Consider the following 23,821-nt stretch of genomic DNA (forward strand, 5'->3'; position numbering starts at 1 on the left):
ATGGGAACTCTGCTCGATGTCTCCTTGCTCCAGGGTCATGGTTAATGGAGCAGCCACCATTTAATTATAGAACATTGCTAGTCACTGTTGGAGTGGGAAAGGAAGACCTGGAGAGTCTCACATCAACAATTGACGTACTCTGGCTCAGAAGTGACACCCATTATCATTTCTGTTCACAACTTAGTGCTCAGAACTAGTGACATGGTTTCACTCAACCACAGGGGGTTGGCCAGGAAATACATTCTTGCCATGTGCCTGGAAAATGAAGAGCCAGAAACATTGGGAAAATAGTACCAAGACTGCTATATATAGGAATGCCTAGCTCAGGGTTGATGTGAAGATTAAATAATATTATATGCACACATACACAGTCACCTAGTTCAGGTGCTCAAAATTAACTATCATTAGCAATATCATAGTAAATATGGAAAATATTTGAATAACAATATTAATTGCCTTGTACATTAGAACCTAAGTGTGCAAATGCAAACAATATATATTTTTTAATCTTTATTGTTCAGATTATTACAGTTGTTCCTTTTTTCCCCCTTATAGCTCCCCTCCATCAGATTCCCACCGCATCCCATGCCCTTTTCCCCCTCCCTCCCCCATCCTCATCCATAGGTGTAAGATTTTTGTCCAGTCTCTTCCTGCAACCCCTAAACCCCTACCCCCTGAGAATTTTCAGTTCACTCCCTTTCTATGCCCCTGATTCTATTATATTCACCAGTTTATTCTGTTCATCAAATTTTTTATTTACTTGATTTTCAAATAAACTTGATAGATATATATTTTTGTCATTTTTGTTGATCATAATTTTTTATCTTTACTTTTTTCTTCTTCTCTTCTTAAAGAATACCCTTCAGCATTTCAATACTGATTTGGTGATAATGAACTCCTTTAGCTTTTTCTTATCTGTGAAGTTCTTTATCTGACCTTCAATTCTAAATGATAGCTTTGCTGGGTAGAGTAATCTTGATTGCAGGTTTTTGCTATTCATCACTTTGAATATTTCTTGCCACTCTCTTCTTGCCTGCATAGTTTCTGTTGAGAAATCAGCTGACAGTTGTATGGGTACTCCCTTGTAGGTAACTAACTGTTTTTCTCTTGATGCTTTTAATATTCTCTTTTTGTCTTTTGTCCAATGGCATGATGTATGATGTGTCTTGGTGTGGTCCTCTTTGGATTGCTTTTGTTTGGGGTTCTCTGCACTTCCTGGACTTGTAATTCTATTTCTTTCACCAGGTAGGGGAAGTTTTCTGTCATCATTTCTTCAAATAGGTTTTTAATATCTTGTTCTCTCTCTTCTTCTGGCACCCCCATAATTCGGCTGTTGGTACGCTTGAAGTTGTCCCAGAGGCTCCTTGCCCTATTTTTATATCTTTAAATTCTTTTTTCTTTTTGCTTTTCTGATTGGGTGTTTTTTTCTTCTTTGTATTTCAAATCTTTGACTTGATTCTTAGGATCTTCTAGTCTGCTGTTGGATCTCCGTATATTATTCTTTATTTCTGTCAGTGTATGCTTAATTTCTGATTGGTCCTTTTTCATATCCTTGAGGGTTTCACTAAATTTCTCGGAAGTTTCTAGAAGATTCTTGAGTAACCTTATAACTATGGTTTTGAACTCTATATTCAGTAGTTTGCTTTCCTCCATTTCTTTCATTTGTCACCTGTTTCTTTGTCTCTGCATTTTGGCTGCTTCCATGTGTTGATAGAGTGGCCTTGTGTACTAGGTGTCCTCTTCATGCAGTTCTTTGCAGGCTTTGTGCACAGTTTTGTTGAAGTAAAGCCTTGATTGCTGTTGGTATCACTGGAGGAATTGATCTCAAGGCCAATTGGTTGTGAGGTCCAGTTATGTCTACAATTGGAGAACTGCTGTACTGGATACACTCTTATGGGGCAGGATTTGCTTCAGTGGGGCTTTAGTGCTCACTGAGTCTGCCCCTTGAGTGTGTTGCTTATGAATGTGAATATTTGTAATCTGTTATGGTCTCACTCTGACCACTGGGTACACTGGCTCTTGGATCTCCAAGGCAATGCAAAGTTAGCCACTGCCTAAGGCCATTCAACAGGAGCTACAGAGAGATCTGCAGATTCTTCCTCTTTGTTTGGATTTTGTAAGTGCCAAATGAAGCCCAGCTGTGAAGCAATGCAGGCTGCTGCTACAGGGCCTTATGCCTTCTTTTGGAAGCTTGGGGCACTCCTACCCAGGTGCAGTTTGACAGGTTTTAGGAGACAGGCCAGGACATTCATATGCAAAAGCCTCTGCACACAGCTTGGGGGGGTTGTAAACTGAGTGGGGCAGGGTCTCAGGGAATCACAAGGGCATAGCAAACAACAATGGCTGCCAGCTAGCCCCGCCCCAATGAGGTACCCAGGTCTCTGTGTCCTGTGGTTCTGTGCAGGAACAATGATAGCTTCGAGAACCTCTGAGAGAAAGCCATCCTCGCATTTCATCCCAATGCCAGACAGTCCAGTTTCTCCCCATATGTGTCTGGGTCCCTAGAGTCTTGCCCAGAATTGGAGTTCAGAGCAATCAGGAGCTTGTATCTCCCTCCTGATTAAAAAAAACAACAGCGCACTCAGTTGTCAGCCTGTTTTGCATGTGCCTCCGTACCTCTGTACTTCTGCACCTGTGCATCTCCTACCAATCTGAGTGTGCTTTTCTCTTTCCTTCTAGTTGTAGAACTTCCAGTCAACCAGCTTTTCCATGGTTCTGGATAATGTTTGTTTTGTCTTGTAGTTAGAGTTTTGATGTGGTTGTGAGAGGCAGCAAGTATAGATGTTTACCTATGCTGCCATTTTGGTTCTCATAAGTCAATATTGTTATTACCTGGTAGATATTAGAAGATACAGCATTAGAGATTATTTCAATGTTATAGTTAGATCTTTTATTTTTTTTAATATATATTTTTATGTATTTATTTTTCTAGATATATTTTTATTGATTTCAAAGAGGAAGGGAAAGGGAGAGAAAGATAGAGACATCAATGATAAGAGAGAATCACTGATCAACTGCCTCCTGCACACCTACACTGGGGATCGAGTCCATAACCCAGGCCTGTGCTCCAACCTGGGATTGAATCATGACATCTATCGAATAGGTTCATAGGTTGACGCTCAACCACTGAGCTATGCCTGCTAGCCAGTATATATTTTTATTGATTTGAGAGAGAGAGGAAGGGAAAGGGAGAAAGAGATAGCAACATCAAGTTGCTGTCTCTTGCATGCCCCTACTGGGGATGTGCCCTGACCTGGAATTGAACTGGCAATCGCTTGGTGCCTAGGTCAATACTCAACCAATAAGCCACAACTGCCTGGCATAGAGCTAGATCTCTATAGTTATCTGTCAACAAATGGTAGTTGAAGTTGTAAGAATAGGTGAGATCTGCAAGAAAGAGATTAAGCAGTGAGAAGTTCAAAAGATACCTAAGGGGTAGCTCTGTAGCACAATTACAATTTGAAAATCAGAAGGAAATATCACAAGAGATAGAGAAGCAATTTTTGGAAAAGGAGAAAGAAAGTGATAGCTTTTAGTATCATAGAAAAGTCAGGTGAAGAATGTTTTCAATAAGGAAAATCAACCATCCTCTATAGTAAATGCATAATATGCAAATGACTGAACGTTGGGACGACCACTCACTATGATGTGCATTGACCACCAGCAGGCAGATGCTCAGAGTAGAAGCTGCCCCCTGGTGGTCAGTATGCTCCCCCGTGGAAGTGCCACTCAGCCAGAAGCTGGGCTCACAGCTGGCAAGCACAGCGACAGTGGCAGGAGCCTCTTCTGACACCACTGCAGGCGGGCGGTAAGAAGCGTGGGGTCCAGGACTGTCAGAGCCCTGGACTGGGAAAGGGATGTCTGACTGCTGGCTTAGGCCCAATCCCCCTACGCCAGCAGGTGGACATCCCCCGAGGGGTCCCGAACTGCAAGAGGGCACAGGCTGGGATGAGTACCCCTTCCACCCCAGTGCACGAATCGTGTATACTGGGCCTCTAGTATAAAATATCTTCTGAGAGACTTAGAGTTTCAGTTCTGTCAAGTTTTGTGGGGACTATTAACAAATAATCAATAGGGGGTATTACTTAAGGAAGAAATGGTATTTTTCTTTAGGCTAGTTATAGTGAAAAAGCAGCTATTTCTGCAAAATGCATGTAAAGCGATACTACTTACCTACACACTAATCTAAAAATATGGAGCTGTTATCTCAAAATGGTTTGGAGAATTGGCTGAGGATTCTGAATAGCCAGGGTCCTGGTGTTTCTTATAACAAACACAAAAAGATCTCTGCTTAACAAACAGGATGCCCAATTCTACCCATTGGCCTATTGATTTCAACAAGTAAATGAGTGATCAGCTCATTCAACAAAAATTAGTTGAGCATAACTAGTACCAGGCACTGTGCTGATAGGAACAAAAATGTTTTTATGGAACTTTATAGTAGACACTTAGAATAGTGGTTCCCAAAAGCTGGCCCACCACAATGAAGTTTTTTCTTTAATAATGAAATGAGAAAAATAGCAGCAATGAAAAATTTCCCCCCTAAAACTAAATATATTCTATTCAAAAGAATGCTCTTTATCTATTGTGGTGAAATTAAAGTTTGGGTCTTTTTGTATTTATTTTGTCTTTACTTGACAAAATTCAAATTTATCAACTCTTTTTAAAAAAATTTATCTGTATTGTTGAAAATATGGATGTCACCCTTTTACCCCTGTTGACCCCCCTCCTTCCCACTCCCCTCTCCCCTTTCCCAGGACTTCACTGCTTTATTATCTGTGTCCATGGTTTTTGCATATAACCAAAGAACTTATATGTCAACTCTCTTTTGACCCTTGCAGTTTTGGGGGGACATTTTACTAGCTGTGAAAAACCACTGATGTAGACATTCCTTTGTCATTTATTGGAAAGGGATTTGACCTTTAGGTTTGACCCTTTAAATCTACTAGCACAGTCAGCTCATTTATTCTGGAGCTAATTATCAACTTTGTGAATTCTTTGGATTAATTGTTTATACCATCTTTTGGCATTTTATCATTCAATTGCAAGGAAAAAAGTAAAAGTGAATAAAAATAAACCCAAACAAAAAACTAACAAATTAATTTAAATCAAATTTTTGGATGTCAGATTTCTGGGAAGTGGAGGTGGGGTGGAGTGGGGGAGAAGAGATGGAGAAATAAATTTAAAAAAAAATCAAAATAGGACATTTAAATTATCTTTGGGTGTCAAGTCAGAATGCATTTTCAACCTCCCACCTTCATAAGAACTGCTGATTCCTATGAAGGAACCAGCTGGTTTTAATTCTAATTACTACTTTTAAGAACCATTAACAGTTGAGATGCCAGAGAGCACAGGGTGGGAAATGATGATCCTAAACCATCAATTTCATAGAATCAGTCCTTTACATAGTCATCTTTTTTCACTCAATGAATGGTGCCAGGCACTGAGATGAAAAAGACACTGTCCCTGCACTTAAGACATTTATAATCTAGAAAAGAGAGGCAGAGATATAAGCAAATCAGTGCTCTGAAAAGTGTTATAGGAGATATAACAGCATGCCTGGTGCCTCAGTGGGGACCATATTTGAGAGGTGGGAGGTGGGAGTGGTGACAGGAAGAGTGAGGATGTGGGATGAAGAAAGACATGGAGGTGGAAGTAGGAAACAGTGGATCTATTTGGGTGAAATTACTAGTACTAGTATATTGGTATGGGACTAGCATGGTGTGGAGTGGGATGTGGTTATGGCAAGAGAAAAGCTGAATATTTAGAACTGTAGATGATTTGTTTTGGAATTTGGATTTTATCCAAAGGATTTACCAGAATGTGTCGTTTGGGATGGTGATAGGGAAAAAGAAGGGGTTTTCTATGGTCAAAACTATGTGAGAGGCACCAACTGAGACAAAGCAAGTGTATTCACTGCAAAGCCTCTCAGACCCTTTATACTGGGTAGCATTTCCACAGTTGTTTGACTACTTAACTTGCTTGAAAGGGTATTTTCTGTTTTTCATAATATGATTCGGGAGACCTTGCAATATGCAATGGGGAATCATGAAAACTTTTCAGCAGAGAATTATAGATAATTGTGTAATCTGATTCTGTTCTTAACACATAGTGTAATATTGCTTATTAGAATTCTTCAACCAGTATTTTTTAACACCAGATATTTTCAGAATGATGTGCTAGTTACTCTGGGAAATGAGAAAGATGCATAAGTTGTGTCTGACAAAAACATGTTGATTATCTATAAATGTTTTTCATCTATTCAAGTATTTGAGTCAAAGGCAATACAAAAGTGAGGAAGTTGAGGATAAACTTGAGAATTAGAGATGTTCGTGGTGGCCCTTGTTTAATGCTGATTTCTACAGGATGTCTAATGCTCATTCTTTTGCCAAATATTGTCACCACTCAGAAACATGAGCTTCTTTTGCTTCTTTTAGGATGAGAATTGTGTCTGGCTAGTGACCTCACCCAGGCACCTCAGGAAGTACAGTGGAAAGAAAGCTAACAAATTGAAACTTTAATTTTCTTTTTTGGGGGGTGACTGTTAACTTGGCCCTCAGAAGTACCGTATCATCAACATATTGGAGCTTTGGTATATTCAGGTGGAATCTTTAGAATATATCATAGGTGTATCCAAGGAGTTTGGAGAAAAAATTTAAAGGTGAAAGAGAAAGGGAAGTTGCATCTCATGGAAACATAAAGATCAAATCTAGAAATCTGAGTATGTCTCACTCTTTTTACTTAATTCTCTACTTTATTTCTCAGTACCAAGGGAGAGGTTCTTCAAATAATCTTGTATTAATTGAATCCTTAAGCTTTATTATCAGTCATATAATCTAATAGGTACACATAGAATCAGATTGTCTAGAGTGGGTTGGTACTACTTCAGGCTTTTAATCAGCAGTTGTGTAGTGATCAAGAGCACTAGCCCTCGAGCTAGCTGGTCTGGATTCAAATCTATTAAAACATTCAGTCCAATTATCCAAGGGACCTGCTCTTTATTAGCTTAGCTGTAATATTTTAGGCAAATTATTTAACCTCCCTATATCTCTGTTTCTTCATCTAAAAATGGGGAAAATGAAAATAGATATCTCATAAGGCCATGAGGATTAAAAGAGATAATCCTGCCGAGACTGGTTTGGCTCAGTGGATAGAGCGTCGGCTTGTGGACTGGAAGGTCCCAGGTTCGGTTCCGGTCAAGAGCATGTACCTTGGTTGTGGGCACATCCCCAGTGGGGGGTGTGCAGGAGGCAGCTGATTGATGATTCCCTCTCATCGATGTTTCTAGCTCTCTATCCCTCTCTCTTCCTCTCTGTAAAAAATCAATAAAATATACTAAAAAAAAAAAAAAAAAAAAAAAAGATAATCCTGTGAAGTGCTTAGACTGGTACCTGCCACATGCTATGGGTTTCATCAACTGTTATTTTTAGGATATCTCTATCCAAACTTTTTTTTTTAGGATAATTCATTGTGGAAATCCATCAAAGAGCAGTTAGCTTTCTGGCTTAAATAGAATTCTGTCTTTGGAGAACGGCCTGCTAATTCTAAATAGGACTTGGTATAAATGGACTATTAGAAAATTTTAATTCTATAATTTAAAAATATAGCCAATACTTATACACTTAATAATAATAGCTAACATTTGCTGAGCTTATACTATGTACCAAGAGTTGTTACAAGTCCTTTTTACCAATTAACTAATTTTAGAGTTGAGGAAACTCACATTTGAATCATTGAGGTGGTAAGTGACCTGCCCAAGGTAATACAACTAGATAGGGGCAGGACCAGGATTCAAACTGAGGCCAGCTGACTCCATAGCTCACACACATCCATCATGATAACCCATCTTTCATGTAAATGCATCCTGTATTTTAGATAGGTTTGCCAAAGTGTTTTATTTTATTTACTGTAAACATAAAGGGCAAAACATTAGTGAAAAATTAATTTTGCTAAATCATTACAGCATAAGCCGAAACCGGTTTGGCTCAGTGGATAGAGCGTTGGTCTGCGGACTGAAAGGTCCCAGGTTCGATTCCGGTCAAGGGCATGTACATTGGTTGCGGGTACATCCCCAGAAGGGGGTGTGCAAAAGGCAGCTGGTCGGTGTTTCTCTCTCATCGACATTTCTAGCTCTCTATCCCTCTCCCTTCCTCTCTGTGGAAAATCAATAAAAATATATTTATTGTAAAAAAAATCATTACAGCATAAGAGAATTTCTTTTTCTGTTGTAGAGATAAATTACTCTTGGTGCCACATCTTAGAGCCATTTTAATTATGATTCTTTTGTTCTTTGGAAGATTATGAGTTTGATTTCACCAAGGCATACAAACACAAGCATCCATTCTTTAGAACAGTTTTTCACTTTACATCTCAGCTACATATTTTTGGAATAGTGTTTAAGTAATGTCACTTTGCATGCATCTTGAAAAATAAGCTTTTTTCGCGCTATAATTAGGGTTAAAACATAAAAATAATTAGGGTAACATCAAATCCTATTCTATGAAATACACATTTTGTACGATTTGAAAATGCAGAACATTGAGAAAAATATTCTTTTTTTGTAGTCTTCAGTATAAAAATACTACACTTTGTAAAAAGTTATCATTTCTGTTGCTTTACTTTATTGGCACTAATGTAGCACTTTCTGGGTTTTTTAAAGAAAACTGGGCAAAACTAATTTGCCACTAGATGGAGCCCTGGCTATTTGGGTAAAAATAAATGCAACAGAGTGGGAACATTAAATCACGCAGTCATATCATGCTTGAGGGCCCCGGGTATAGGAGGCCCTCAGCTTTTAATTGTAGAATGCATCTTTGTTCTTTGCCTGACCTGCAGAGTGACATCACTCCCTTTCTTCCTGTGCGCTGGCTTTGACACAAGCCAGATGGCCGCAGTCATCGGTAGGCGCACAGGCTGCCTGGTACAGCAGTTGATGAAGCAGAATAGGAAGACGTTTTATGATCAGCTGCGGGAGCACAGTGAGGCCGTGGCTTTGCTAAGTAATTACATTTACCTTGCACACTTTATCCCTCACAGAGAAGGTCACAAGGAAAAAATACATTTTTATTTATAGTGTTGTGAGGTATAGACCTTTGATCTTTTATTAGTCAGTAGTCTGCTCCAAAGGAATGCTCTCTTTTCCCCTGCTCTGCAATCACTCGTGGAAATGGCATGTTTATTTACATTTAATGGTTCTTTCAGGCTGTGCATTATGATACTTACCTTCCCTCTTCCTCCCTTTTGTCTCCAGTTAGTCACACAAAAAATGTTTTAGTTTTGTAGTGAGTTTAGTTTGGAGAAGTCAGAGTTCAGGCATGTTAATACAAGCAGATTTCTGTCAGATATACTCCAGAGTGATTTGGTTAAATATATTACTGTTTATTATGTGTTTGTTCTTCAAGGAGGTCAGAAGAGACCAGGAACAGACTTTTATTTTGGGGGGCTGAAGGTCAGGAAATGAACTAGACATTAATTTTATATCCATTTTTGAGCATGTAGTGGTTAAGGTCACTTATAATGCCAATTTTAAGGAAAATATTGGAAGTTAATATTAATCTATTATTTTCCATCTGCACTTGAAGTTAATCTTTACCAGCAGAAAGACTGTACAAAACTTTAAAGAAAATACCGACTGCACTTTTCTCTGAAGTTCATTACTCACACATTTTTGAGATTCTTCCACAAGACTCATTTCTAAAAACTTTGAAAAATTTCTTTGCCATTTTTAAGACTAGTCTGTGAATATTATTCACCGAATTAATGTAGAAATTATAAACTATAAAATCAAATGAAAAATTTATCTTCGCTATGTTTTGTTTAAACTTAACACTGTTTCTAAAGTGAAGTCTCTGAGTGGTCCCTAGGTTATTTGGCTCTCTATTAATAAAAAATGAAACTCTAATAAAAGAAATCTCTTAATCTTACAATATTTTATAGTCTTCTCCGGGGAGGGCGATTTGCAAATATTGCCGGAAGAAAGCAGTGTGGTGTAAGGAAAGAACATGGCTTCGCAGTAGGTGTTACAGGGTTTTCTAATCCTTTTCACTGGTTATTTGCTTTGTGCCCTTGGACCTCTGAGCCTCGGTTTCCTCACATATTTATTGGGGGATAAAACCTACCTCCTAGGTTTACTGCAAGAATGAAATGATACAATGTGTTTATTAGGCCCCAGACAGTTCCTGTCACATGGTACAAATTTAGTAAATGCTAATTCCTTTCAACTGTTTTAAAAGTTCGTCTCTTTTCTGAACGGCTTGCAAAATGTGTTCACAGGTTACACTGTTATTCTTGTATATATTTTATTCATAAAATATAAATAATCCAGGGTTGAAAGTAAGCTCACCATTTGAAAAGTAGGCGTTTGAAATTTATTAGCTCTGTGTATGCACGTTCAGTTCCAGATAAAACCATAACCAACAATTGTACAATGGATGTGTTTACCATTTGTGATGTTTTAATTTTTTTCTTTTTTTCTCCTACTCAGCTCTTGCCCCTGTTCTTTGGCTCTCGTTTTGTTGGTGAAGATAGCACAGTGATGTCTGCATTCAACCTGCTGCATTTGGTGACAAAGAGCCAGCCAGTGGCCCTCCGAGCCTGCGGGCTTCCCTCAGGTCACTGCTTCTTGCACTCTACCTAGTGAGGGCACTGGGCGGGCGGGCGGGCGGGTGTTTCTGCTGCAGGAAATGATACACCATAATGCTTTGCCAAATTTCGTTTTCTTTTACGTAGGCCCTAATTTGAAGACGGAAATTGGTTATAAATCACCACTCTATTTGGAGTAACATTCATTTCCACAATACTTACAACCCTTGGAAACATTGTGCAGTTTTCTAGTTCATTATATAATTGTCACTAATATTTCATGATATCTTCTTGTTCTTTAAAGCACACTACACATCTGAAAATCATAATGCTGTTCATAAGAGGCTGGCAGTCTTGATAAGAAACTGCCCAAAATCACACAAAATAAGACATTCATCTTGTTAAAGGACAATGAAATACTTTTTATTCCACATATGGCTATTCCTTTAGGAAATTAAAAAAAAATTAAAATGAACAATTTTAGTATAATAAAGTTAGTTAAAAAGAAAAAAATGTTCTACTGAACAAATGACCAAATCAACAGAACTAATATAGCATGCTTCAACTGGTTTTTAAATTAGAACCACCACACTTTAAAAAAATGTGATTTTATGCACTTAAACAAATGCAGCATGAAAGTCCAAAATTTCATTATATAAAATAAGTTTAATAATTTAACTTATTTAAAAAATCACAATGGTCAGATATGTCTGTGAATATTGTCATTGTTATTTATATTTTCTATTAACATACATATCTTGATTACTGTTTGTATAGAGAATGCCAGTTTATTAATATTCACAGTTGAATATTAATTGTGAGTGCCAGGCATTGTGTGAAGCAGTGAGATCAAGCCGGTTGCTTTAACCAGTACAAAACGGAGCTGGAGCTGTGTGAGGACCATTGAACCACATAGTGCTAAGAATAGGCCAAAGGTATTTATACCTGGGAAGTTAGGGGAGTCCAGACAAGGCTAGTCCTAGCTCTTTGCTTTGGAAAGGAGAGAAGTTCTCTGAAGTTTAAGGTGGGCTTCATGGAGGATATAATGTTTGAGCTGAATCTCATTCTATGAGCAACAATCAGCCAAGTGTCCAAAGAGGAGGAAGGACATTTCTAAGATAGGGAGTAGCTTGGGCAAAACATCCGAAAAAGCCAGTTATGTCCAGAGAAATGTAGGTTATTTATTATGGCTAGCTTGGGTGGGTGAAGCAAGTAGAAGAGAAGAGGGAAAAAAGATAGCCAACCAGGAAGTGCCTTATATAAAGTTTTAAGGAATTTAAATCTCAGGGAAGGGGTGAAGGGGAAATGGCATGACCTAATTTGCATCTTATGATTACTGATTTAGTAGGGTGGAAGGTCAGTGCAGATTCCAGATGTTTCTGCAAGAAGGCAGGAATGGCACCTTGATTAGAAGGGAAGATAGAGCATTTGTCTTAAAGCTATATTAGCATAGTAAACATCTGTTTAAAAAAATAGGTTGTATGTCTATTTGTGGTGACATGAGAGACTAATGGAGCTCAGTGCACAGGGCCACAGTCACTCTTCTCAACTCTGCCTCCCCGACCCAGCTGTGGCCCTGCGCTGCCACCATGGATTACATTGGGGCAGTCTGAGGCCTGAGGGACTCAGGAAGTGCTGAGAACCTTCACAATGGTCCTTACAGTAGGTAGGGAAAGAAGAAGGATGGATTAGGGAGAGCTTCAGGTTGTAGAACTGATAAGGTTTATCTGTTTAATTGTATGTATTTGAGAGAGAACACTAATCAATGTAGTCCCTGTGCCATGTGGAACTTTTCATAACTATATAATATTACTCATAGCAGTTGGAGTCTGAAAGTTATTTAGTTTATACATGTTTCCCACTGGGAAAAACAAAACAGACCCAACATGTGAGAGCACCAGCGCAACTCTTGAAACATGAGCTTGCTATACACAGCAGAGACTAAGTATTTACAGAAACAGTTTATTAATTAACGGTATTCCTGGGGATATGACAATAATGGCATTGAAGTATTTCATAATGAAATTCTTTGAGATATAAGTGTCCCTTTAAATGTTGATATCAAAATGATTCAAAGATAAAGTCAACAAAGCTGGTAATTCTTAAGAACTAACCATAATAATATAGTACTTAAGCACTCACATTCTGTATTTGAAATCTGGCTTTGCCACTTAACTAGCTGTTTGCCTTGGCTTCCTCATTGTATTATTATTGGAATAGTAATAATAGTACTCACCTGGCCCTAGCCAGTTTGGCTTAGTCTGGATAGAGCGTCTACCCGTGAACTGAAACATCCTGGGTTTGATTCTGATCAAGGGCACATGCCTGGGTTGCATGCTCAATTCCAGTAGGGGGCATGCAGGAGGCAGCCAATCAATGATTCTCATAATTGATGTTTCTATCTCTCTCTCCCTCTTGCTTCCTCTCTGAAATCAATAAAAACATATTTAAAAAAGATAAATAGTACTCACCTGAAAGCTTGCTGCAAGAATGAATAGATTATAATGAGAAAACTGCTTAGAACAGTGGCTGGCATAGAGCAAGCACCATATAGAAATGTTCACTAAGTTTACTATACATATCTATAGATATATGCATGTATCTATATATCTACCTACATATATTATAATTTTCTAGTACAATAGACTTTTAAAAACATTTAAATTTGTCCCATTTTTCACTTAACTATTTTTATTTTAATATGAAACAAAATGTACTTTATGTTTGAGAAGTAACCATCTCAATATGACATCTTGATTTCTTTATTTTTCCTATATATCCTGCTGAGCCAGAATTCAAGGCCTATTGGTATAGAACACATTTCTTTGGAAGCCCAGAGAAAGTCTGTCTTTCTGGCTTGGAAACCCATTTTAATTTGATAAATGAATTGCATAGAATAGTACCCAACAATTCATTAGACATTCACACTTTTTAAAGTGTTATGAAAGCCAGTCTTTCATTATTTGCATAATAATAAATTTTAACAAATTCTTTATCACCCATTTCTCAAACAGAATTTTACTTGTAGAAATATAGAAATGTTGAAGAAATTAAGTACAACAGTAATAAACAATTTACATTTTGGGGAAAAAATGTAATCCAAGTGGGAAATCTAGTCTTTATTACTTTGTACAAGTAGAGAGGGAAGAGGTCAAAATTGGAGATATAGGAAATTAAGGTGAAAGTTTGAAGTCTTGCTTTAATTTATTGTTCCCTGGTCAAAACCCATTACGACAAAAGTCTCTGTAAATCAAAAAGATTTCTGCTCCCTAGCCAGTACCCTACTAATTTCAGGTATTATTCAATATGAAATAATTCCAGAACTAAAAAATAATTGGAACAGGCTCTTAAAGTTGATTATAACCGGATTGACCTGTTTGAAGGCCATATCCCAGAAGAGTGATCTATCATTTTTCAGCTTTGACTTCCTTTACTTCTTATTTTTAAGTAAAGCATAATTTTAATTTAGAGCTTATTAAGTGCATCTGAGTTATGGTTTGCTCATGTTTGTAATTAAAGGTAATTTTTTCTCTCTTGGAATTTCTTCTTAATTTACTAACAGTTTCTTTTATATATTAAAAAGAGCACTGGAATAGGAGTCAGAAAACTAACCACAGCTCTGTAATTAACTTCCCATGACCTTGAATATATCAGTAAACCTTTCCAGATCTTAGTCTCTTTATCTTTAAAATGAGAAATTTGAATTACATCATCTCTGAAATTTTGTGATTTTTCCCCCCCATTTGTTTTTACTTTAGCTTTTAAACAAACCTTAAAACAGCTCTGATCAATGGTTGGGAGTTTACGGAACAGTCTGAAAGATAGCGGTGGGAGGACAGGAATATCCTCCATATTTGAGCATTGGAATTCTTTCCTCCAGATCAAGAGTGAGGCAGTTATTTGAGGAGGGATTAAGGGGCTCAATTTTATGCGTAGTTTCAATGCTTGATAAGAATTAAATCTAATTGTAGCTTAGACTGGATAGCATGTTAGTTTTAAGCCAAGTGAGAGTATTTGTCTAAATAGTACTGATTACTGTGATTAATTATATTATTCTCTAACATCGTACACATAATATGTGGTTGTTACTCTTACTAGATTTTAGTGGCAGTTTGTTCTAATGTAGAAATTAGAAGTCTTAAAGAGAGATATTTTCCAAATGGAGTTTGTAAGTAATCCCTATATCTATATATATAAAAGCCTAAGAGACTGTTGTGACTGAACAACCAGTCGCTATGATGCACACTGACCACCAGGGGGCAGATACTCAATGCAGGAGCTTCCCCCTGGTGGTCAGTGCACTCCCACAACGGGAGCGCCATTCAGCCAGAAGGCCGGGCCTGTGAGGATTGGGCTGAAGCCTGCAGTCTGACATCCCCTAAGGGGTCCTGGATTATGAGAGGGCACAGGCCAGGCTGAGGGACCCCACCAGTGCATGAATTCATGCCCTGGGCCTCTAGTAGAATATAATCTATGTAACTAGAAGTCTCTATGAATCAGGGACTTGTGGCTCCAGAGCTTAGCACAGTGCCTGGCACTTAATAAATATTTGTTATATAAATGAATAAATGTTTGGAAAGACTGCATGGAGGTGAAGTGACAGCTATAATGCTGATACAAATTTATTTGAGACTTTTATATGGGAAAATTAAAAGTAAAACTGATTGTCTTTTGAGTGAAAAACAATTTCTCTTTTCTCACTTATAGTGGATATCTTAGATATGAATCACATTGTAGTTAAGCAAATAACAACACAAATTTTAGTGTATATTATCCAGACTTTTACTTTTTCTCTCAGTTTGAATTTTGGTGGTAAATAAACTATTTGAGGAAGGGAATAAGTGCATATTATACTTATAATAAGAATTAAGAATTCTAGCTTTTTGAGCACTTCTATCTGGAACAAACTAATATTGTTTGTTGTGCTCTAAATTCTCCATTTGTAAAGAGGAAATGCATATAAAGACATAGATACCAAAACAACATCCATTAATAAGTACTTATTATTGTAGTTTGAGCTGGCAATAGTTTATTGATGGTATTGATATTACATTTACCATTTTTAAGTGTCCATAATATTAAATTTTGACACATTGCTTCATTTGCTTTTTAAAAATCTATTATCTGACTTAAATCTATTCAGCAAAAATGCCAATAAATTACTAAAAAAAAAATTGAAATCACCAGTGTACTATTTAACTATTGAATAACTGGCTTTCTATTTTAGTTTTTTAAAACCCTTTTGGGTCATGAAAAGACAAACCATCGTCATGTTTACTCAATAAAGTTATGACTGTCCTCATCCAGAAAACACATACGTATACCTGCACACAATTTTTCATATAATTTCAAGGTTTTTTGTTAGATATTCTGAACTCTTAAGAGAGGGCTATTTGACCAAGAGTTCAAAATCTGTGTTCTAAAAGATACCCACGAAACCAATATAAAAATTGATGAGAACGCAGTATTTCTGATTTCTCTATTGATATCCTCAATGGAATTCTCTCCCACCTATTTAGATTAATGCCCTCTGTTCTGCAGATTCACCATTCTCACATGTTCATCTTACCTACTCATTTGATTACATTTAAGAAACTTTAGAGTAAAAAAAAAATTTTTTTTTTAAAGACAAATAGTTTGTCAAAAATAAGATATACAAATTTCAACTCACATAATTCACAAAATAATTACAATTAATCGTTTGAATAGTATCCACTTTTTCCAGTAGATGGCACTAGTTTTACATTCTTTCACAGCATATAAGGCTACACAGCATAGGTGCATTGTGACAACCTAAACAAAAGTATGTAAAGAATAAACAGTTAAGGACATACGATTTATAAACCACAAATTTTTCTGCTTATCTTATGTTCAAACTATTTGTGGAATATAAAACCTTTTTCCATTTTCAATAGGATTCCAACTTCCTTATGCTTGGACATCTCATTGAAATTGTCTGTCATGTATAGACTTTCTATAAACTAAAACAAGTTTTCATAAATTAACTTATCTTATGTCCAAATAGCTGATTTAACAATAATTTATAGTTTATATGCAGCTACATTTTCTTCAGCAGACCACCCAGGAATTAAAAGAAAATTTCACATTTTGTTTTGCTATGTTTTGAATTTTTATAGAATCTTGAAAATATTAGTTTAACATGTTGACTGTTTGCATGAACTGCTTTTTGCACGAATTATATTTTTGGAAACTAAGAAAGTTTATATTTAAAATATTGATCAATTAATACTCTGGTGTAGCTATATTTTTTCTAAAATAAAATGTTTTAGAACCTCTATGATATAATAACATTTAAGTTAATGTGGAAAAGTTGCTAAAAAGCATCTAATCACTACATGTGTTTTAAAAATTATTTGTGCACAAGGCTAAATATTATAGAACACTGCATCAGTATGAATAAGGTGTTGGGCATATGGTAGTTAAGTGTAGATTTTGTCAATATTTTGTTAAATATGAAATAAATTTTTAATATTATATATTAATTATAAAATATATAGCAAAATCTAGTAGCAACAGAAATAAAATGGACATGTACAAAAACTAAAACAAATTTTAGTTTTGTTTGAGAAATTCACTAATTAATAATGATTGGAAAGAATATAAAAAATATGAGTTCTAAAAACATGATAATTATTTAGATAATATGGGGAATTATACAGGTAGAGTTATTAGATACTTATCTAAACACATGTTCATAATATTATTACCTAACACATTATAGAAGGATTTATTAAAATGAGACTGAGCCACCTTTGACTCTCAACAAAAACGTGTTTAATGAAAGAATGAGGCATGGACAACAATTCACAAAGACTCACTAATAGAAAGGCTAGTTATTTGATAAATTTTCATTATCGGTCTTTTCTAGTTTATAGCTTTATCCTAAACAATTTATTTAGAGATTATATTTTCCACAGCTGCTTTTGCTAGATACATTTTAATTTAAAATGCTTTAAATAAATTTTACTGAGATGCAGTTGCAAATTGTTTCTACTTTTTGTATCTTTGCATTTAAAAACAACCATTTATTTGAAAATTTAAAATCCCCATCTCATTTATTTCAAATTCCTATTTTTTCTCCCTTTCTAAAATATTTAGGATATTTGCACTAGTATTAGTCATATAAAATGCATGTTATAAAAAGTATACCATGAAATGACAAAAGTGTCAGTTATTTAGGTGGTTTGTAAGAGGTATACCTTCATAGAATTTAAATTTACTCAATAACTACTATGATAAACATTTCCTTTAACACTATAGTATTTATTATGTTCAGCTGCATAATTGCAAGGAAGGGAATGCTAATTTTAATCATTAGATTATTTGAATTTTAAGCAAACAAAGAAAATTCAAAATTCTGTAGCTGTAGGTTTTAAGATTTTATTTTGTTTCAGAAATGCATGTTAGCTCATAGAATGATAAAGCTTGTTATGTTATATTCCATTTTGATTAATATTTTAATATATCTTGTGTAAATTTTAGATAAGTTTCAGATCTTGCCATTATATTATTAGTATTGGTGAAGAAACTGATTGCAAAGCTTAATTTGCATTTAGTGGTTTGTTTTTATCACCAGCATGTTTAATTTTTTATTCTTATTATTCATCTTATTAAACATTCTTGTTAAAATTTTCACAATTAGATATTAACATTAGGTGTCAACATTATTGGATGTTTCCTAGAAATCTATTTTGTGCAACTTTTATCTCTGGCTGTAAGGAAGAATAAATAGAAAATTTTTTTAAAATATGGGGTGCATATTAAATACAATAAATCTGGGAAAGGTGATGTGTTTGATCATCCAAAGTCTTTTCCTAAGTCAGGAAAACCCTTGCTTGTAGCAAAGGGAGCTCCAGAAAGGCAGACTGTTTATTTGGGTTCAATCTCAGCAGCTAGAATTGTGTTTGTTACATAATAGGTGTTCATGAAATATTTGTTGAATGAATCAATGGATTTGGATAAATAGCATCTTCATGTGTATCAAAATAATGCCATATTGTAAACAATGTGATCTCTGTTTTGAAGGAATCTATATTTTGGTGAGAAAGGTGGCCACTTAGGGTCCAAGTTTTGTTATATATAAGATGAAAGAAGTTATATCCTTGATGGTGTTATGAATCTATATAAACACTTCCTCTTTTGCTGTACTGTGGAGGGAGGAGTAGAAGAAGTGAGAAGCATTTTGCTGCTTTCTGCCCAGAGTGGCAAAATGGCTTGTTGGATAGGATTTGAAACAACAGTTCTTCTGAAGGATATTGAAAGAATGTGTAGAAGTAATTAGCAGGAGGTGATAGGGGTGGGGGATGGCAGCATGGGGGTGGGAATGGAATGTGGGCACATTGGTCAGTAAAAGATTGGCATGTTAAAGCACAACAAAGCATGGGTTTAAGAGTGAAATGTAATGAATGAATAACTTAAAAGAGAAAAGCTGCAGACAAGAGAACCTGGCTCTCATTAACCAGGTGTGTGACCATGACAAGTAACTTCTTTGGGCTTCGATTTCCTCATATGGGATTTGGAGCATTTGAGACCTTGCTCCCCAGTATATTGTCAGTTTGGCTCAAATAAACTCTTATTAAAAAAAAAAAAAAAAAAAAAAAAAAAAAAAAGAAAGAAAAAGAAAAAAGTCTTGGTTCTACAAATACCCTGTAAATCAAACTCTATTATCAACCTGAGATACTCAGCATGTTGCAAGATTTTATAAATTCTTTTTTTTTAAAATATATTTTATTGATTTTGTACAGAGAGGAAGGGAGAGAGATAGAGAGTTAGGAACATCGATGAGAGAGAGTCATCGATCAGTTGCCTCTTGCACACCCCCTACTGGGGATATGCCCGCAACCAAGGTACATGCCCTTGACCGGAATCGAACCCGGGTCCCTTCAGTCCCCAAGCCGACGCTCTATCCATTGAGCTAAACCGGTCCCGGCAAGATTTTATAAATTCTAAGTTGCATCTCTGTTATATTTTATCATGTTGGTAATCAGGATGTAGCTTTAAAAATTATTGTGATAAGAAAGCATTGTGTTATAGTTTGGCAACTCTTTTTATTTTATTTTATTACTTTTCTAATGGTGCATCAAAATACCACATTTTTCATACTGCACATCAGCATAAGAGATCTTCATTAAGAAGCCCATGTAGCCGGGACCGATTTGGCTCAGTGGATAGAGCGTCGGCCTGCGTACTGAAAGGTCCTGGGTTCGATTTCGGTCAAGGGCATGTACTTGGTTGCGGGCATATCCCCAGTGGGGGGGTGTGCAAGAGGTGGCTGGTCGATGTTTCTCTCTCATCGACGTTTCTAACTCTCTGTCCCTCTCAATTCCTCTCTGTGTAAAATCAATAAAATATATTAAAAAAAAAAAAAAAGAAGCCCATGTAAGCAATTTCCCTAATTTGGTTTGACTATGGAAACTTTCTCTCCTTCCCCTTCCCCTAGGAGGAACAACTTGAGCATTTATTTTCAGAGCCAGTATACATTTTGGGGAATGCTAGAGTAGGTAATCTCATAATCTTCAGTCTAGAGAGTTAATGGAATATTAGACATAAAAGATTTGAATGTGAACTCTAGAGAGATAATAAAAGATTCAGAGTAGTAAAAGAGAGAAAAACTTAATCCATCATTCTTTTTATAATTTCACTGATTTATTAAACAAATACTGTTGTAGTTTTTAAAGTAACTTCTAAGAAACAAAAGGAAAATACATTATTTAGAAAATATCTTTCAGGAAGAAAATTTAAATAGCAATAATTAAAATGGGGAGTTGAATAAATATTTAAATACAACTTATACTTGTTTAGTGCTTCCTCTTGCCCAGGTACATTATGAGGTGCGGGGCATGCAAAGATGACAAAAATATATATGTGCACTGTCCTGTAAGGAGATATTGAATAATTCAAGAAAATCTGAATTCATTTTCTTTAATTATCTGGATAATAAAATTCTTGACTTTTTTTTTCTCTCCAGAATCTACCAGATTTTTCTGGAATGTAGAGACTCAGATTTAGCTGCTTTATTGAATAGCTATTGCAGACTTGTTTTTTGCTCATTGTGCTTAATTCAGGTTTTAAATTTGATTTGGCAACAGTGTAAATATAGAAATTTACAAAGCTTAGCTCGTAGACAATATAAATTTTAGTTTTTCCTAATGAATACGAATGTTATCTATATTAATAATTGAGGGATATGCAAATTGCCTGGGACGCCATAAAAGTAATGACCAAACAGCAGGCTGCTTGGGGTGACAAGAACTGTAGGGGGGTTAGTGAGGAACGACCAAACGACTCAACAGCAGGCTGTATGGGGTGACCAGGTCAGCAGGGTAGGGCAGTTAGATGCAACCAGGCCAGCAGGGGAGGGCAGTTGGGGGTGATCAGGCCTGCAGGGGAGGGTAATTGGGTGTGACCAGGCGTGTAAGGGAGGGCAGTTAGGGGCAACCAGGTCAGCAGGGTAGGGCAGTTAGATGCAACCAGGCCAGCAGGGGAGGGCAGTTGGGGGTGACTAGGCCTCCAGGGAAAGGCAGTTTGGGCCAACTGGGTTGGCAGGGGAGGGCAGTTGGGTGTGATTGGGCTGGCAGGGGAGTAGTTAGGCATCAATCAGGCTGGCAGGGGAACAGTTAGGGGGCAATTAGGCTGGAAGGCAGAAGTAGTTAGGGGCAATCAGGCAGGCAGGCAGGCAAGAGATTAGGAGCCAGCAGTTCTGGATTGTGAGAGGGATGTCTGACTTTGGGCTTAAACAGGCTGTCGAACATCCTCCAAGGGGTCCCAGATTGGAGAGGGTGCAGGCCGGGCTGAGAGCCACCCCTCCCATACATGAATTTCGTGCACAAGGCCTCTAGTATTTAAATAAAATTCTGCATAATAATCTAAGAGAGGGCTCCTTTCCTTCCTTTCTGTGGGTGGTTACCTCTCATCTCCCTTGCAGTCTGTGTTCCCAAGGGGCAGGGGAGAATGGGAAAGAAAGCTATTTTTTGCAAGTCTTTTTGATTGCATGTGAAATGTAGAATGGAAATGAGCCTGTCTGTTTTTAATTTTTTTTTTTTTCTTCTTTTCTGTATGGGCTATGATGTTCTAGAGAAGACCCATACTGGGGGGAAAAAAAATTAAAAACAGGGAACTCCAACTTTGTCAGACGTTTCACATGCAATCAGATAGACTTAGAGTTAAATGACTTTCTCTTTCACTACTGTCATTTGATGATGGAAGTGCCTTTAAAAATTCTCTTTTTACTTAAATGCCTTGCAAGACAGAAAATGTTTTTTTGGATCAAGACATGCTTTAAATATTTTCCTAAACTCTAGGCTTAATGGTCCACAGTAATATAAAAACCTTTGCTCTTGGTATTGGCATTATGTTTTAAATAGTTGATATGTACTCTTTAGTTCTTTTTGATACTTAAAGAATGCTGATAGAAAGACTACTGCACATAAATTAAAACTTTGTTGCACACAAGTCTTAGTAAAAGACAGAAATGTAAAATGTGGTTTCTAAAAGAGTCATTCAGGTGAATGTTTCATCAGGATGAACATAGTGATGGGCAAAATAAGACATTTTGGGGGGGTAGCAATCTGAATCTGTGCCAGTAACCTAATGTACGTTCTTCATAGCCTATAATTAAGTCACTGCCCCCTTTCTCCACAATTTGGTCTTGCAGGACCAGTTTATCTAAATACTCACATTTTACAGAGGCCATAAACCATGAACAATACACAACCCCCGGAGGGAGTCATCAGTGCTGGTGTCAGGCCAGGCCTTTAGGTGTGGTCTCACTGCCCCATCTGAACACATGGGGCTTTTTTGCAAAGCCCGAAAAAGGTCCGTAAGTCCCATCTATATTTGGGGGACAAAGAAACCAAAGGGTATAAAGGGAAAGCTTTCTTCATATTGGTTTGTTCAGGATTTGGAGAGAAACAGTCTCCCCTGAGTCACTGTACTAGTACATGTAAAACACCTGAAAATAAATGGGTTTATCCTGAATTTCCGAGTACTCCTGTGTATTCTTCGGTCGCCTGGTAAATTCTGTAACATAAAAATGGTTTCCCTGACTGAGAAACATGCAGCCGAAGTTGCCCCCTGGAGGTACTGCGGCTGGAGAGCAGGCCGGTGGGCCCACTCCACCGAGCCCCTGATGATGGGAAGGCGCGCCTCCAGTGCTTTACTGGGTTCCAGTCCCCATGGGGCCCGGGCGATCGAGGCCCCCCTGCTAGCGCTCCAGCGGACTCCAAGGAGGACAGGAAAGCTCTTTCTGGAAGCAGATATCTGACAAGTGATTTTCCCCTGGGGGACCAGTCTGAGTTCAGGCCTGCCTTTAGGGGCAGAAGAAGTAGCTGATCACTACTTAGGCAGCTTATTTGCCTCAGTTCAGGCCTTTCCGGACTGACTGGTGTGTGAGTGTGAGTGTGAGAGCCTGGGTGCAGTGGAAGCCGCCTTGTGGTGTCCTGTGTCTCTGTTAACTGGGAGGGGTCACACGGTTTAACCGCAAACATGGGAAGCAGCTCCTTTCGACCTTAGTATGTATGCTAAAGAATAAGAAGGGCCCAGAACACTGCCTGCAATGCAGATGTCTCTCCGAGAAATAGGATGGGAAACGAGAGTGCTCATTGATGTTTTGTGTCTCTTTGTTGTTTAATTTATTTAAAGATGGGGCAAGTCCCGCCTTGGGGGAAGCCCAGTTATGTGTTGTGAGGCTGAACGCATGGCAGAGATTGCAAGATGTCCAAACAGCTGCCAAGAATCCTTATTCTTGGGGCTCATCTTGCTCTTTCTGTCAGGGTAAGGCCTTCAATATTCAGCAAAGCAAAGAAGAAGAGTCTTCTGAATTTACCAAGACTAAAATATCAAATGAAAAAGTACTCCAGGCCAGACCCTGAGGACCTGTTGGGCCAGAAAGTATTATAAATTACATTTTGTCACCAATAGTCATTCTGACATCTCAAGAAAATGCTAACATAAGGTTCACAATTGTAGATCAAGTGACCCAGGGAAGGGCTGGTCAAGAGGGCCAGCAACAGAAGCCACAGCAGTCCCCTTAAATGTCTAAAGAAGAATGCAGCAGTTCAAACCCAAGCGGCTAGGGCCTACTCCCGCTTTGTCTAGCCTCATATGCCTGTACATAATTTTCCAAGGTCTTTAAACAGAAGGCTGTTTAAAGACATTGAAGCACTGCTGGGTTAAATGATAAATATCTAAATATTTTTAAAAAGCTGAAACATTAATTGCT

General features: G+C 37.2%; 1 protein-coding gene across 3 annotated transcripts in view; it reads left to right on the forward strand.

The window, feature by feature from the left end:
• Window positions 1-23,821, forward strand: part of MSRB3 (methionine sulfoxide reductase B3) — a 163,942-nt gene that overhangs the window by 23,420 nt on the left and 116,701 nt on the right. For 2 of the 3 annotated variants that reach the window (XM_036458995.2, XM_045588219.1), the window contains one exon: window positions 10,484-10,610. The exons of the other annotated variant lie outside the window; for it this stretch is intronic. In XM_036458995.2, coding sequence (XP_036314888.1) covers window positions 10,535-10,610 — 76 coding nt within the window. In that variant the 5' untranslated portion in view covers window positions 10,484-10,534. Of the gene's footprint in view, window positions 1-10,483; window positions 10,611-23,821 lie in introns of those variants that run through there. 3 annotated transcript variants of the gene reach the window in all.

The sequence above is a fragment of the Pipistrellus kuhlii genome, unplaced genomic scaffold (assembly GCF_014108245.1).
Source record: "Pipistrellus kuhlii isolate mPipKuh1 unplaced genomic scaffold, mPipKuh1.p scaffold_m20_p_3, whole genome shotgun sequence".
Lineage (NCBI taxonomy): Eukaryota > Metazoa > Chordata > Mammalia > Chiroptera > Vespertilionidae > Pipistrellus > Pipistrellus kuhlii.